Source organism: Pezoporus wallicus, unplaced genomic scaffold (genome assembly GCF_028554395.1).
Source record: "Pezoporus wallicus isolate ANWC-B61680 ecotype Strahan unplaced genomic scaffold, APGP_CSIRO_Pwel_v1 contig_7162, whole genome shotgun sequence".
NCBI classification, from domain to species: Eukaryota; Metazoa; Chordata; class Aves; order Psittaciformes; family Psittacidae; genus Pezoporus; species Pezoporus wallicus.
In genome coordinates, this window is record NW_026641997.1 from 678,309 (window position 1) to 694,988 (window position 16,680).

Here is a 16,680-nt window from a genome sequence, read left to right on the forward strand (position 1 = left end):
TATACTGAACATGAATTCTATTTCGAAAGTGTTTTCATCTCTTGTTGCTGAGTCTTTGTTTATTTCTGCAGTTTGAGCCTTACTCTCTTCTTTTTTTTTTTTCCCTTTCTTTTTTCAAATAGGCTATCCCCACCATGCTCCAGAGGCTTATTTCCCATACTTCAGGAAGCATAAGGTCACCACTATAGTACGCCTCAACAAAAAAATGTATGATGCCAAACGATTTACAGATGCTGGATTTGAGCATTTTGACCTCTTCTTTGCTGATGGAAGCACGCCTAGTGATACTATAGTTAAAACCTTTCTAAATATTTGTGAAAATGCTGATGGTGTTATAGCTGTTCATTGCAAAGGTATAGTGTAAAAACTATTTATATTACAAGCGATGCTTCTAGTTACAGTTCCTGAGGTATTTTGCATTGTAATTCCTTTAACTTATTAGCAGGTCTGCCAGTCTGCAGCTTTTCCATGCAAATTCTGTCTGTGCTGATATGCTGCACTTCATCTTCTAATGTCTTTAAGTTCCTGAAAAAATTTCACAGATGTGTCCAAAAATGAGGCTGGGGAAAGTGAGCTTGCCAATATCAACAGCTCTTTCTACTAGAAACCATTTGCACTTTCAAAGGATGCTTTCGAGCCGGAATTTGAAGTCCTGGCAGGGTTTATAAATCTCTCTGAAAATACACGTTTAAATATACAAGTCATAAACTTTTGAAAATATCAGTCCAGTTTTTTGAGATTCCTTATCAAGTATGAGAGTTCTTCCAGATCACAGAAGTCTTTATCCCTCTGAAACCCTTTATACATTGAGCATGCTCTGAGTACCTGTTCTTCCAGAGTTAGACTGCCAAGGGAAAGATATTCAAAGCATGCCCATTACAGCTAGAGCAAAGATACAGTTTTCTGTGGTTCTAGAGGAACTATGTTTCCCTTCCCGCACCATCTTTGATTGTCAGACATTCTTGCTCCACAAACTTTGCCTCACTAGCATAGCAGCTAGTATGAAGTAGCTACTGTGGCTGAAGTAGCAAGGCCTTTTCTTAACCCATTTGCCTGGGACCTGCAAAGTCTGCATTTTTGTACTTGGATCTGCCATCCATTTGCTGTATGTTTAACATAATTACACAGTGAAGTGAAAGAACTGGGAAAAACAGCATCCTGACTGCTGGGAAACAATTGCGCATTCTTATTCTCCACAGAGGTAATAAATTTGGGCATACTGCTTAGTTGATTACACCTGAATATTGAGTATCAGTGATACAAGTGCTTGTTTTCATTCAAATTAAGATATTCCTTGATATTTACAATACTAATGATGTCTGAACTACCTTATGTCCCTCAACTTGTGCTTAACTCTTGAGGAAGACTAGAATATTGTAGCCAGTTCTTAAAGCTGGGCAAGGCATGGAAAGTGCTGTGAGGTTGTCTTGGCTGTTGGGCTATACTGTTACAGTGGCTGCAAGATTTTATGCTGGTGTTGAGCAGTTTGTCAAATGAGAGAAGGTGATATGTGGCTTGACATTTACAGCAAGTGGTCAAGAAGAGACACTTCTTGGAGCTGTCCTTTCCCTCTCATGTTTCCCAAGATAGAACTGTTTTGAGGGCCATTACAAAGAAGTTCCTCATTCTGGAGTACTTTTTGCCTGTGTCTGTTAGTACCCAATTCTCCTTATTGCAAAATTGGTGGGTTGTGGGAACTACAGTAAGAGATTAGTTAGAAATGGGTGGGAAGATCAGCTGGTTTCAGTTTCAATTTGCAATTAGGTGCTTTGAGAATTTTGGGGAAAAAAAGCCAGCTGTTTTATCCCATGCGTAAAAGCTTTCTCATACCTATATAAATATCAGTAGATAAATGCATAAATAAGGGCGGGCCTACAGATTTTGTAAAGTCACTGGCTTTGGAAGATTACCTCACTCAAAAAAAAACGTGTGAATGATGTGTTAGTAACCTTGTAAATGGAAAAAAAAATATCAAAAGGTAAGTTGCACTTTTGATCAGTAACAGTTTAATATAATTGTTTAAATACACCAGGCAAGGCCAAGTAACAATGTACGTAGCTACAGCAGATTCCATATGAAGATGGGTGTATGAAAGAAGCGATTCTTTTGTCTTACACAGCTGGTCTTGGGCGAACTGGTACACTTATTGCCTGTTATATTATGAAGCATTATCGGATGACAGCTGCTGAAGCTATTGCCTGGATTAGAATAAATAGACCTGGTTCAGTGATTGGACCACAACAACACTTCCTTATGGAGTAAGTAGATTAACTATAAATGATTTTAAAAATTAATGTAGATGTCTTTTTCTTCTTTATTGAACACTTAATAATCTTTGGTGTTAATTTCTTGTGTTTTGGGCTTTTTTTTTTCTATGTTATGATAGCAAACAGGCAGAACTTTGGACAGAAGGAGATATTTTCCGTGCAAAGTTGAAAGGAAACCGTAAAATTGCTGTAACAAGAATTCTGTCAGGAGTAGATGATATCTCTATTAATGACATGAGAAACAGGCAAACCATCCGAAGGGACATTGAACTGGTAACCGTCGAATATTGTGCTGTTGTGAAAGTTGTAACTGCTGTTGAGAATCTCTCAGGTTCTGAACAAACCTTTGGGTACACTAAAACTAGGTTAATTAGATTCTTTTTCTGTTTGCCCTTTTTTTATCAAGGGCACTACACAGGTGAAGTGGGAGCATCCTTATTGTACTTCAGTAATTAGGTAAATATCAGAACAAAAAAAGTGCTCACAATTTGCAACCAAGCAACTGCTTTTTTTTTTTTTTAATTTCTTTTATTGTCTCATTAGATGTGTTTAAAGGAAAGGGATGAAAGGTTTTCTGCTCTTTTAAGTTTCTAAGTTATTTCAACTCCTATAATACTTTTGATGCTGTGTTTAAAAAGAATGGTATTGCTCTTTTAAAAAGGCACTGAAGGAGGTAAATGCTGTACTTGAGTGAAGATTGTTCGGCACCTAAGCAAAGGTTTGATAATACATTTCCACTGTTTTAAAGGTACACAACATTCTGATGCATGTAATTCATAATGCCATTTAATGGTTTACAGCTTTAAAAGCAGGAAACAGAACGAACAGGAGTGTATTTATGCCAGTAAATTTCCTTTGATTTTATGCTGGCAAACTTTCCTTTTGTGATAATTCTAACTTTAAGATTTAAGATAAGGTTTATTGTTAAATGTCTAAGTGTCTATATTTTAATCTTGTTTTATCCCTTCCTCCCCTCCGCTGATCTAGTACAGTGATGAAGATGAAACAAACTGTGTAACACAAGGTGATAAGCTGCGTGCTCTGAAAAGCAGAAGGCAGTCAAAAGCTCCAACTTCATCTCCGCTAACGTAAGTCAGTTTCTGAATGTATAAATCCAGAAATGCTTTTATACTTTCGTTTATGAGTATTTCCCTTTGCCCCCAAAAGTTTGCTGCCAAGGCCGCTTTTACAAATCTAAAACAAGCATGGATTCACCGTTTATCTGAAGGCTTAATGAGCACTAAGGATGCAGGAGAACTTGGTTGTAAAACTGCGTTACTCAATTTCTAGTTTTCTATGTTTTTTTTTATTCCAGTAGTCTGTGCTTTACAGGCTTCCACTGTGTATCTGAATGCTTTACTCTTAGTTTAGCCACAAGCATTTTCTTCTTTCCTGTGGGAGTGTAAAAATGGAAGAATGTGACTTTGTGGTGGTTTGACTGGCTGAAGTTAAGGTGCACGTTGTTTTTTGAAGTAAAATCAGCTACATGAGAAGAGTTGGAAGACTAATCTTCAGCTTTCTTTCATTTCCTCTTCCTTGGAGAGCAGCTTTCCCTGAATCCTGTGGACTTTGGGGTAATAGCTGCTGTAGCTGGGAGGAAGAGACAAGCACTATTTCAGTAAACACATTCAAAAGGAGTGCATTTTTGTCAGGGAACCTGAGATACTAGTGTCTTTATTTCAGACGAGTACTGAAACACCACCTGTAAAAGAAAGTTCATAGTCACCTTTGCATCTGCTTGTAGCATTTGTAGCTTTTAGCAGCTGTAGGTAGAAAAACTGTCTACCTACCCTTAAGTAAACTATAGGAGAGTGCAAGACTTGGAAAACTATTTGGATCTCATTTGGGTGCTAGGAATGGCATGATGACCCCTGGCTGTCAGACTTTTGCAAGCCACCAGATTCACAGACCAAAGGCAACTTGGCTTTTGTTGTTCTGTCTTTCAATAGGGGATGCTGCTGCTAGCTGCTGGCCTTTTTTTGTTTTTGTTTTGTCTTCTTTTTTTATGAAGACCAGCCAGTGTCATCAGACTTTTAGAAAAAATGTGAGAGGTATGTAGTAAGAGTGTGGTGAAAGTAAAGGAATGTATCTTTGGAAACTCTCACACATTGCTGTGTATGACTACTGCTTTTGTTTTAAAAAGATTCTCTTTTGTTCATGCTCATCATTTACACAAGCAATCATTCAAGAACCAACAGATTCAGAACAAAGCTTGTACCCAGCTGACATTACAAAAAGTCAAAACACATCACTTCAGCTACCTCGAGTAGCTCAGTGAAAAACAGCTACCTTGCACATTAGTTTCTAAGGCACTTAGTGTTTTAGTTTCCACTTCATAATATTTTTTTCGTAAAAGCCACTTTTAAGTCATGCAATAAAGATTGTGAAAGATCTCATTTATCTATGTTCCATAGAATGGACATACATTGTATGGTAATCTGTTCAGAGCCATTGTCCTAATATGCAGAAAGCCTATCAACTATTAAAAAATTATTCCATTCATAAAGCATTGTGCAGCATGATTGCTGTAATTAAAACTAGTTAATTTTTACTTCTGTACAATTAAAATAATCAATCTAGGGCTTATAGTTGCTTTTTATAGTGTGCATTGTGGCATGGGGCATTAGAATTTGCCTCCTCCTGTTCCTTCGCGTTATTTATACGATGTGCAGCTTACAGTGAAACAATGCAGTGAAAAATGAATGTTTAACTTCATTTTTATACACGAAATATGTATATTATATTCTTTATGTTACAATTATTAAACCGAAATATCCCTAGGAATTATTTAGCTGCCCTACAGGAGTCTTCCGTATTAGAAGAGGTGTCAGTCTTCTTCCATTTTAGGTGACTGTTAAAAATAATTAGTCTTGCAGTGAAATTGATTCATTTTATCTAAGCAAACAAAAAGGAGCTTCTGAATTCTCTATGTAGTTTTATTTCGCAGAAGAGGAAAAGGAATGAAAGAAAAGAACAGCAGAAGCTGGGACAATGACAGCCTTTTGAGAGCTAGAGGTGTTACTTATGTACAAGTAACAAGGGATGTGTATAATGCTTGTTAATGTATCTTGAACTTGGTTGTTCTCAGTCTGTGTGCTTTAATGAATGGATACTTTCTAATTAGCAGTATTCTGCACCTTCTGCACCTTTGGCAAAGGATTCTGAATTAGCTTTTGCTACTTTGAACACAGGAAGGTAATATAGCCCTTCATCTGGGAGTTTACGTAAGTTGCTTGCTCCTGCAAACTCATCTGGCTCTGATCTAATATTTTAGTATTACAACATATGATGGTGAAGTAGGTTGTGTGAATATAGGCTGATCAAGGTGCGTAAGAGGTGGCAGCAAAAGATCAGAGATGTACTGCTCCAGCATGCGCTTACTTTAAAAAGAGCAATGCAGATTTTCTTTGGAATAGATGACTTCAGTGAGGATTTCAGAAAATTTGCTTTGATTCTAGCAACACATTGATGCTACATTTGGCAGTTTCTGATCACATGGATTGTTACAGTCATAGAAAGTAAGAAAATGCTTGGCAAAGGTTATAGAGCAGTATGCTTTTCAAGAGCTTGAAACAAGCCTAAATGCAGCAATAGCTTTTGCTTTTGAATTTTTGTTCATCTTTTCCTCCCCCTCCAACCCCTTTTTTAGATGGCTCCTAGCTATGCTGGTGTCTACACTGTGTAGTATTGTCATCTGGTGGATTATATGTGGCTCCCTCCTGCCCAGCCTACTATTCTGTCTAGATGGTTTAAGAAAATAGTAACCATCACCTGAGAGAGAGCCACTGTGTAAGTGTCCCATTCCATTTCTCTACAATAGCTCACGCTTTGTGTCTAGTGTGTCTCATAAATGCATGTTTTCATATCATGTTTCTTACTGGCTTTGTTGCAAGAGTAATTTCACAGCGCTGGCTTTGTGGTATTTTTGTATGTATTATTTCTAATAATTGAGTAATTTTTATGGCTGGCTTGCAATACAGAAAGCTGAAGAGTTTTTACAATTAGGATAACTTATAATTCTGAAGCCTTTCTTCTGTGCATGCTCCTGCAAATAAGCAAAACTATATAATCAAAATTGTATTTGTAGAAAGGAAAAAGTACTGCTTTAAAATATGATCCTGCCCTTTGCGTATTGCAGATGAAGATGTTAGCTCCAGTTTTACTTTGAAATTCATGAACTTGCAAAGTGGGCTAGGTTCTCAAAGGATGGTTTTACTCATGTGAAATGACAGGAGTCAGAATTTGTTAGAAATGTCAGTAGGTCTTCGTTTTTACTAAGAGACTATAGTAGTATATGCCATAAGGGGCAGTAACATGGGACTTTTTTCCTTTTTTGTGTAACAGAAGATGAGGCAGGTTGCTGTATTAGGTCAAGGCTGACTTGTTTACCCAGCCAATCTGATTTCATTTTCTTATGTTCACAAATAGCTTTTTATAGAAGATCTTTATGAAACTACTTAAACCCTTTCTTTCTGTTACTTGGATTCAGGAGCTGAGTAAAGCATTAAAAACACATTTGTTCCTTGACTTCAGGTTTTCACTCTTTCTCCAGTCCACTGTTGTCAGAGTGGCTGCATTGATTGCTGTGCCTGCCTTCCACTTATAAAGTGCCATGTTTTCATCAAGCAACAGCTTCCATCTTTTGGCTGAACAAAACTTCAGCAGCACACAGAACTGCCAGGAAACCCAAACAGGAGCTTTTTTGCTTGCTGCGGTGTCTCTCTGGAGCTGCTCCATCACCACCACTCTGAGGGCGAAATGGTTACTTTGCGTGAATGCTTAAGACTTTAGTGCTCTCAGATTAAAAATAGGTCAGAAAAGTATTTTACATCAGAGTCCTAAGTAAAAAAAGTCTCTTGGAAGAGCATTAAGGTTAAGAGTTTCTGCCCTTCTTACCTTTAGCTTGCAACTTGTTGTCTGCATTTTTAAAAAGCGTGGGACTCCTTCTAAAGTAGGAGTTGTGGACAAGTTAGGTACACCATCAACTAAAGATTGCTTTAGGTTTGTTGGGTCTTTTTCATTGATACCTATCTTTGTCAAAGAACAGACTTAATTAAGAGACTTGCTCTCAAAATTTTGCACCGAATGTATCACTTTTTCTTGTCTCAGTGTTTTCCAGAGTCAGACCCCAGATTTCTAAACTCGAATTAAAAAGCTAAACTTAAAACATGGGTTAAAAAAATGAAACCATCTGCCCTGTATTTTTCTGTACCATAAGATCAATTCCACTCAACTGTCAACCTTTCCCTTTTCTGTATTCTGTCTAAAAACTTCCTTGCTACAGGGAAAGAGAAAAGATTGTTTGATGTTGGTAAATATGTCATGAGACAAGCAATTGGGTTACTGGTGCTGCTGCCTCATACCCTGGATTGACAATCATGCAATGTTGGTTAATGCCCAGGCAGAGAAAATGCTTAAGCTTTTCTTAAAAGCTAGGCTAACATTCTCTCCCTCATGCAGGTAGTGTCCCTTGTGTTTTAGGAGGATTTATCAAACACGATCATGAATCATCTTTGGCTGGCCTGGCAGTCCTCGTAGGTGGAGCCCTGTAGAACAAAGAGTATCAATCACTTGTTGCCTGTTGATGACTTAGAAGAGTGGTAGAGGCTATTTTCATATTTTACTAAATTCAGGCCTAGTTTCCTAAAAATCATGAGGTGATGAAAGAGAAAGCAATATTGCATTTGACAGACCTCATAAAACAGGTAGTCTTGACAAGAAAAAGTGCCTATTGCAGGACAGAGAACACGTGCTCCTTTGTAACCTTTCCTTCCCTCATCCTTCTGCAGAATACTGTAATCAGTTTTCTTTTAAAAAAGCTTACTGTGTGGATTGCTTTCCTCCAAGATGTATTATCTTGATGACATTTCAAGTTTTGTGGATTTTTTCTTGGGTTGTGGAGTTTTTTTGGGGCTTTTGTGTCCTGGTGGTGTACCTGTCTCCACACCCTGCTCTGAGTTAGATGGTGAAAAAAGTTAGTGAAGTATTTAAAAGATGGTGCTACTGATCCAAACTCTGTTCCATTTAAGTGGGCTTTGATTTGTTTAAAGGCCAGTGTGTTAGCTTGAATAAATAAGTAGTGTATAAACTAGTCTGGTGTTTGGTGAGTATATTAGGTTCAGAACTACCAAGTAGTGTTTCCATTACAAGTTAATTGGATATGAAAAATTCTTACATGTATTTAGTGTGGCTATTACAGCATCCTGTAGTCTGTGTTCAGTAAATGTTCTGCCTTTTTTAAAAGTAAAAAGAAAAATTCAGTTAGAAAACCTTTGTGTACTTTAGATGCACCTTGTGCTGGTGGTTTTGGAAGTTCATCATTATGATGTACAACATGACATGATCTTTAACATGAACAGTTACAAAGCAGCAAGGCAAGTGTCCTGAGGATTTTACCTTTCTCCAATGTGGATTGGGATTTTTTCTGGTGTTGAGATTTTGGGAGGATCCTCTACTGTGGATCCACAGTAGTATCCTCTACTGTGACCTCATCTCTTGTCCATTTAAAAATCTATTAATCAAACCTGCTGTCAAGTGCGGCTTCTAGTCTCACTGTGTTCAGTCAAAAGTCCATACATTAAAGATAGTTTCTTCTCTTACCTTAAACATATATGCAGTAACATTCTAACAAAAGCTCTGATAGCAGTTAACTTCTCCCACGCTGATAGTTATCGGGCCCAGAGACAGCTCTGGGTGTTTATTTGTAACACCATGACAGACAATGATGTAAATGAGACTTCGTCTGTTTTCCTTGAGGTGCTGTCAGCCTTGGAAGGCTACTGTTCTGGTCTGATTTAAAATGTATATTTGATCATTCAGGAATGTTTTGCTCACAAGAATTTCAATTAATCCTTATTCTTGGGTAACCATGTGAAGTTATGTATTGGTGAGGTATAAAAATGACATATTGACTGAAGAGCAGATGATGTTAAAGGTTCTATCATTCTCACAGCTGGCTCTGAGCTAATCCCATAAACCAGCTCCTTCTCTCCCCGCCAGTTGGTAAATACAGCAATTTAAGATGATGTTGTGGTTGGTTTGGTCTTATGGTGCAATTATATATGTGACTATTTTTGTAAGTCACGTTCCCATTTAGAGTATCCTTTCTTTGTTTTGAACAGATAAAATGAAATTCTGTGGGAAGACATCCCTATGATATGTTGAATAAATGAATATTAAGTGTTTGTGTAAGATGCTATCTTAACACTTCATAATGTTTCTTTTCATATTCATGAAGTGTATGGGTTTAAGCCATGTATACTTACCAGTTTTCTAAACTTCTGGTGCCTGGAAAGAGAGAAATATTAGAACCATTAGATCCCATTCCAATAACTTTTGTTTTCTTTATATGTACATTACATGCATTTTATGCAGCAAGACACTGTATGTATATCTTAAGGAGAAAACACGATTTTTCCATATTTCTGTCTGTATGAGCACTTATAAACCAGCATGTACCAATATTTGGTCATGCTTATATTTCAGTGACTAAATGTTATGGAGTTAAGCCAGCTTTGTACCTTTCTGTTCCATCCTGGAAGTAGCTAGTAACACAAATAAAACTTGTGTCATTTTTAAAGCTCAGTTGAAAATGTAGTAGCCCAAATTTGTTCATGTTTAATGGCAGCTGTGGCACTGAAAAGAGAATTGTAAGTCTTGATATTAGAACTTGCTGGAGGTGGTTTACACGCACAGTGGAAATTATAAAGTGAACTTTCATGTTTTGAGCCTTTTCACCTTGGGAATGCAAGGAAAACAGATATTGTTAGAAGAATTTGTGTTGTCTACAGAAGAATGATACAGTGTTGAAGGTATCTGGGTTTCGTTTCCAGCTTCTCAAATAAGTGATCCCTCCAACTTCGAATGCGTTGTGTTTACAGTAGAATTTGCTTTGCAACTTGCCGTTACAATCTCGTGTCTTGTCTTGGAGGGAGACTCTTTGGCATGGAGTTTTGCAAATCAAATGACAAGATTTTCCATGCCTGAAATACTAAGAGAGGCTCATTGAAGTAGAAATTTAAAGTACTTGAACTTTGTGGCTCTGTAGTCATATGTTTGCTAAAGAATCTGGAAGTACGTGGTAAATAAGGTTGCTGATCAGTTTTGCTGCTTAAAAAAATCTATTTTGGATGAAATTGTATTATCTGTAATGCATATTGTACTTCTGTTATCAAACCCATATAAAAAATGAAACCAGAGGGTTTGGGTTTTTTCCATTTCTGTTTTTGATGAATATGTTATACAAGTATGGAAATACTCATATTTGCTCCCATGTATGCCTGTCCACCTTTGCTCCAGAGGTTAAGTTTTATGTTCATATTTGGGATTCTCTGAGAACAGTTTCTTCAGAGTAATAAGCAACCAGGGTGCAGTTTATACAACTTAATGAAGGTTTTTATTTCCAATCTAATATAATCTGTTGACACAGGTGGACTCAGTGAAGCCACTGAAAATTAGAGTCTAATAACGTCACAGGAAAAAACGGAATAGCCAAGTTACTCTTGGGTCTGAATCTCTAAAATTATACATAGTTTTATAGTTGTTGGAATCTTGCACAGATGGAATGCCTAGGAAGCAGACATACAAAATAATCCACTAAATAGATATCTGTGGGCTGCATTGGTCAGTTGTTGCTTTTTGTCTCCATAGTATCATAATTGCAGTACAGCTGCTCAGAAGTACAGAAGACAAGATTTCCCTAACCAGTTGGCTAGTGACTAAAAATAGTTGCTTGCATTTCACAATCTGTAATTCTTTGCTTACTGATGTAAGCAACACTAGGATTTATCTGCCTGTTTAAGAAATAGTAAGTATATTGCTGTGAATTTTTCCAGAGAAGTGGCTGAGCACAACCACCATGTAAAGCTGAATTTTAAGCCTGGCATAGGAATACCCAGCAAGAGCAGAACGCCAGTATATGCAATGATTTTCCTACCCTACTGTATTTCAAGGGAATAGCTCATGGTTAATTGCAGGAGATTTAGACTTTGATCTTCACAAATTGATTTACTTGTTTTTTTTTCTTAATTTCTCTGTCAGTCTCAAAAATAATGTTTGTTGCATACTTAAGATTTTATCTTGTTTTGTTGTTGTTTTGTTGCAGTAATTTAAAGTACAATTTCTTTGCCTTCTTTTTTTTGTCTCTGAAAACCAGGAAATTCAAAACCATTAATTTAATGCATTATTTGAAAGGAAAAGCAACAACAACCAGCAAACTGCTATGCTCCTATTAAACCAACTTGCATTACCATAATTACAAGAAGGATGTTATAAAGAGAAGGATGTGTTTCGGGCAGAACAGTTCATTTTTTAGTATGATTTGTGAAAAGCCATCTGGTATTTGTTAGCTCCACTGCAACTGTAATGTCCTCTTTTCAAGTGTTTTCCTAGGAACGTGGGGTTTATGTAAATCTTTCTTTTTTTCCTACTCTTTACAGAGTAATTCTGCAGTCCAGTGTTCAGAAAAGTAAAACCTCTGAACCTAGCATTTCTGACAGTACAGACATTACTAAAAGAACTACCAGGTCTGCTGCAAGAAAAAACAGTTTAAGAAGGTGAGAGTTACCATCTTTATAGATCCAGTAACTGTTGTCTAGGCAAACACTTTGAGCTGGCGTATCCATTGCTGACAGGAGCTTTTGCCACAGTTCAACTCCTTCATCTAGCAATGAGAAATGAGGAATACTGTGGTTTATGTCATGTACTGAGAATATTGGTAATGTTAAATCATAGTTGTGTATGTTGCTTAGTCTTTCAACTTCGAGAATATTATGTTGTAATTCCTAATACGAGTCCTAACAAAACTTTATTTACCAAACCTCTGCCTAGAGTAAGAAGAGGTGGAAAGGTTGTTCACAGCATTAAGTCAATTAGTCAGTACATAAGTCAAAATTAAGAGGAGTTTGATGGGCAACTGAAATGCAGTGGTACTGGAGAGGTGAAATGTGTAAAATGCATGTGTATAGTGCATGAGATTTTGTACTGAGAGTATGGGCTGATAATCTGAACTGAACCTGTTTAATGAAATTCTAAATTTAGATGGATTTACGCAAGACTGAAAGTGTCTTTTGTCCCAGAAGCATATGGCCTAAGTACTACTGTGTTTCTTTGTGTGTTCATGTGTTCATGTCCCTCTATGGCAGCTCTCCAGGCTCAAAGATGAGGCTCAAAGATGAACAGAGAACATAGCTTAAAAAAATTTCCATGCAGTTTCCAGTGGTTACAATTGACAGAATTTGTCCTATACTTTTAGTGGAAACCTTTTGAATGTGTCTGTCAGGTGCTGAAGAGACTTAATGTGTTGAGAAGAGTAAAATATGGCAAATAACATTAAAAAAAGTAGTTATGTAGATTGATTTGTAAATATTGCTGAAAGTTCCAAGTTCTTTTGCTGCTTTTTCCTCACAGAGCTTTTCTTTTTCCTTCCTCATCCTGTTATCTTGAATGTAACCAGCATTACGAAAAATTCACTCTATCAGACAATGGAAATAGTCATTAATAGTAGACTGCAGTAAATTCTAGTCAGAGAATTTTTACAGTGGCTATATTAATTACTTTTAGAGTCTTATAACAATGTGTTAAAAATAATCCCTTTTTCCTGAAATGCGTGTTTTACTAAAAATCCAAAGTATTTCTCAAGTTTTCCTGTTTGGTCACTTGTTTTTTCCCTCCATTTTGCATCATTTTCACCACATTAGTTTTGGTCCAGACAGAATTGATGGGATTCTGCCTGCTGGTTTTTTCTTCATGACTCTCCCAATTTTAAGTTCCTTGTAACACGCAGTAGCTGTATGCATGCACATGTGTAACTGAACAGAGATTTTCAGTTCCTGGAAAACACACCTCCAAGTTGGTCTTTGGGTTGTGCGAGACGAGAATACTTGTGCTGAGGAGGAAACAACATCCCTGAAATAGAGCTCATGGAAGATTTCAGTTATTTTGAAAGAAATCCTTTAGGTATATTGCCAGCTTTACGACTTTTGAGGACCAAGGATCAGGTTGATCTCAAACTTCATGAACTACTTCATATTTTAATGGATTTTCTAAAACTTCTACCCCAAATACTTCATTCCATATACTGTTTCTTTTCTTCTAACATCTGAGGTCAAAGAATTTCAGTCACTTTATGCTTGGATCCAAGAATCAATTTTGTCCTAAATAGTTATGTTACAGTTCTGGAGTTCTTAATTGTCTTGTCATCTGAGAGGGCTAATAGGTCCCTGCATACTGGTCCCTTTAAGGGTGTTTCAGTATGGTTGTACAATTTTATGGACTTTGAAAGCAGTACCCTGTTGTTAATCTTTCAAGTGTCTCTTTATTTTTCCAGTAGTATTTGGCAAAACCTCACTTTTTATTTTTTCTTTAAGCATCCCTTTGTTTTTTCATCTAAGTTTATTTTAACTTCTTGAAGTCTGCAATTTGCATTACCTCACAGTGCTCGAATTGATTGACCTGTTACAGATCAAGTGGATTGCAGGGTAGAGGAGGAGAACTATTATTATGAAATTGAGATCATGCCCTTGACAAAGACATTGACAAAGACATCTGTCACGACCTTGTTGCCTTCTCTGAACTTCCAAGATTACTATGTACCCTTATTCTTTCAGTATCTTGTCTGATTAAGTTCCAGTGGAAACATCTTGTGGTATTTTTACATTTTCATTTGTTGATGCTTTAGGTCATTTTAGTCAATTCTTACTGTAGATTAATCACATCTGCAACCCATCCTAATGGAGAATAATTCACAGAGCTGGGTAATTCATTTGCTGTTTCATCCTTCAGACTCTTGGAGACACTATCATAGAATTCCTCCAGAATGACTTGTTAGCTGAAAGAGCAATTTACATCTAAAACACTCTATTCTGTCTTTGCAAAGAGAGTTTAGGGAATTTCAATTCATTGCATTTCTTTGTGGAACTTCTCTAGATGTTGCATGTCACTTATGAAAGACCAGTGGACATAATACTTTATATCTTGTGACTGAAATAAGACTGTTGTTGAACTGCAAGAAATTGCATTACTAGAGCATTATCCACAGCCTTATTCTGTGGATGCCCTTATTTCTCCAGTTAAGATGTTTTCCATGTAAATTTGCCAGTTACTGAGGAGTTCAAGTCTATATTTTAGCAAGGTGCATACATAAGATCCAAACCAACTGAATCTTAGTAAGACGCAAATGAAGCAGTCTTTTCTGTGTTACCACACATAATAGAATTAGGATTATGTATATAGTAACTTGTTGATTAGAAGTGAAATCTTAAGCAGTGAAAGAATTTTGGTAGGTAGAAGTGCTTAAGGGAATGCAGGTAAAAAAATAATTGAGAATATGGAGGAAACTGTATGAAAGGTGTATTGTATAGATTCCTTTACTTGTGTTAACCAGAGAGATATATCACAAAAGTTAACAAAGATGAGTATGCTTTAAAAATCTCATATGCTTTTGCTTTGCTGGGAGTTGTAAAGCAGCCTTCTGCACCCTTGTTCAAACACTGAAAACTATCTGCTGCTTTTCAGAGCTTGTCTATATATAATCTAAATCTAGCTTTAAAAAATATGTTTCTTTATTATTCTTTCTACCTTCCCTGCAGTGTGATATCTCAGAGAGGAAGAATGAAAAGGAATGCTTTATAGCAAATGCGCTTAATGAAGTTACAGTACTTTGAACCCTCTGTTGCTTTTCTGTATGGAATGGAACCTTTATTCATACTGTCTGTAATTAGAGCAGTCCTTGCTTTCTTTACAACCAAGACTGCTGTGTTCTTAAATGCGGTGACTTTTGTCTTCTATTTCTTTTCTTTGAAGTATTGTTTGCTCATTTTACCTTGCCAGAAGTGTTCACTTGAAATACATATCAAGTGCATTTTTAACTTTTTTCCTTAAATATGTTTTATTTCAGCAGCCAGTCCATCCCAAGGGCTAGAACAGTATTGCGTTAAATTTCAAATAAGGCACCGGTATTGAAGATGATATTCAAGAATGATGGGGACATGACTAAAGGGGATGTAACTCAATTCAAGGAAGATTACTTTGGCTCCATCTTTCAGCGAAAGTGAAACAGAAGAATTTCTTCCATACTCGTAGAATAAAATGAACTGTCAACATGCTTGGTAGACATGTTTCTAATGTGCTAACGCTTTCTCAGACAAAACCAACAAAATCAATGTACATTCAAACTCAGGTGTAAATACTTAAGCTCTCTATTATAAAGAGGGCTTGCTAGTATGTATGATGCATGTGTATAAATTGTGATGGCAATCACTTAGCTGCTGACCACCAGAAATTAAAGATGGTGGGAGCTTTTAAGTATATAAATCTGTGTTGTCTGTTCAGACTGGGCTCAAGTCTTCACTTGGGTCTGAAAATCAACCACAATAGGCTTTTTCTTATAGTCTTGGTACTCTTCTGTGTTAATTGGCTATTCTTTCTTATTTTGTATGAAGTTTTTTATGAAGCCACAGTAGTGAGTACACCAAGTGACTATTGCCCACCAAAGAGTGCTTTATTTTCAAGGGTTGTGTGGTTTGTTTACTTTGAAATACACTAACTGTGATTAACTTGTTTTTAATAGTAACAGATTCTTAGTTGTTCACAACCAATGGCACCTTTAACTAGTTGCAGTTGCTTTAAATCTGGTACGATTTCAAGGGGGAGGAAAAACACATTTAAAGCAGTGTCATCATATTGAAATGTCATTGTTGTTTCCTTCCCTATCTTCAAGTCTGTTAGGTGACACTTCACATTAGCATACCTAATAGGTAAGATTTTTTCCCAGGTTTTATTGGTACACTTGACATGTGTATGTCATGTACACAGTGACATGTGGATGTCACTGTTTTTTAGCTTTGAGACACTTAATGAGTGCAGCACACTAAAAAGGGAAAATAAGCTTGCTGTACAACTGAGATTGGTAGTGGAACTCAGGGGTGAGTGGAGTTTTTTAACATCTAATTAACACTTACAGCTCCTCTCTGTTAAAAAAGCAGTGCGATTTTTAGATAAAGCTGAGGCTGACATTTTCATCCACTACAACACTGCCTTCAAACACTGGCAGCATTTTTTCCCTACCACTTTCCTCATTATGAAATCTCAAAGCTGAAGTTTGTAGCTGCATATCCCTCAGACGAGGACTGTTACCACGTAGCCTTAAATATGATAGAGTTATGTGTCACTTTAGTGACTCTAACAGTAGAAAAAACAGAAGAAACTGAGAGATCTGAAATGTTAGCAGTGGAGTAACTGAAGATTTTAAATATACAGATTACCTCTGCACAGGGAAGAATTTTCTTTTTATGAATGTAAGTAGGCAAGTTTGGTGGCTAGTTTCAATCTACATCCTTCTAAATTAAAATTAAACTGTTAGGCTGGTGATTTTTGAATTCCGATATGAATAACCACACACTGGCTTGAAAACATT

The 16,680-nt window shown here is 36.7% G+C and overlaps 1 protein-coding gene across 20 annotated transcripts in view; it reads left to right on the forward strand.

Annotated features, from left to right (window-relative positions):
* The window catches only part of CDC14B (cell division cycle 14B), a 44,579-nt gene extending 28,792 nt beyond the window's left edge, over positions 1 to 15,787 (forward strand). For 4 of the 20 annotated variants that reach the window (XM_057426442.1, XM_057426449.1, XM_057426455.1 and 1 more), the window contains 6 exons: positions 123 to 353; positions 2,120 to 2,258; positions 2,387 to 2,540; positions 3,255 to 3,355; positions 11,705 to 11,821; positions 15,163 to 15,787. In XM_057426442.1, coding sequence (XP_057282425.1) covers positions 123 to 353; positions 2,120 to 2,258; positions 2,387 to 2,540; positions 3,255 to 3,355; positions 11,705 to 11,821; positions 15,163 to 15,202 — 782 coding nt within the window. In that variant the 3' untranslated portion in view covers positions 15,203 to 15,787. Of the gene's footprint in view, positions 1 to 122; positions 354 to 2,119; positions 2,259 to 2,386; positions 2,541 to 2,673; positions 2,724 to 3,254; positions 3,356 to 4,216; positions 4,918 to 5,916; positions 6,057 to 6,819; positions 7,150 to 11,704; positions 11,822 to 15,162 lie in introns of those variants that run through there. The other 16 variants (XR_008974561.1, XR_008974564.1, XR_008974559.1 and 13 more) reach the window with 16 other exon arrangements.
* The last annotated feature ends 893 nt before the right edge of the window (positions 15,788 to 16,680 follow it).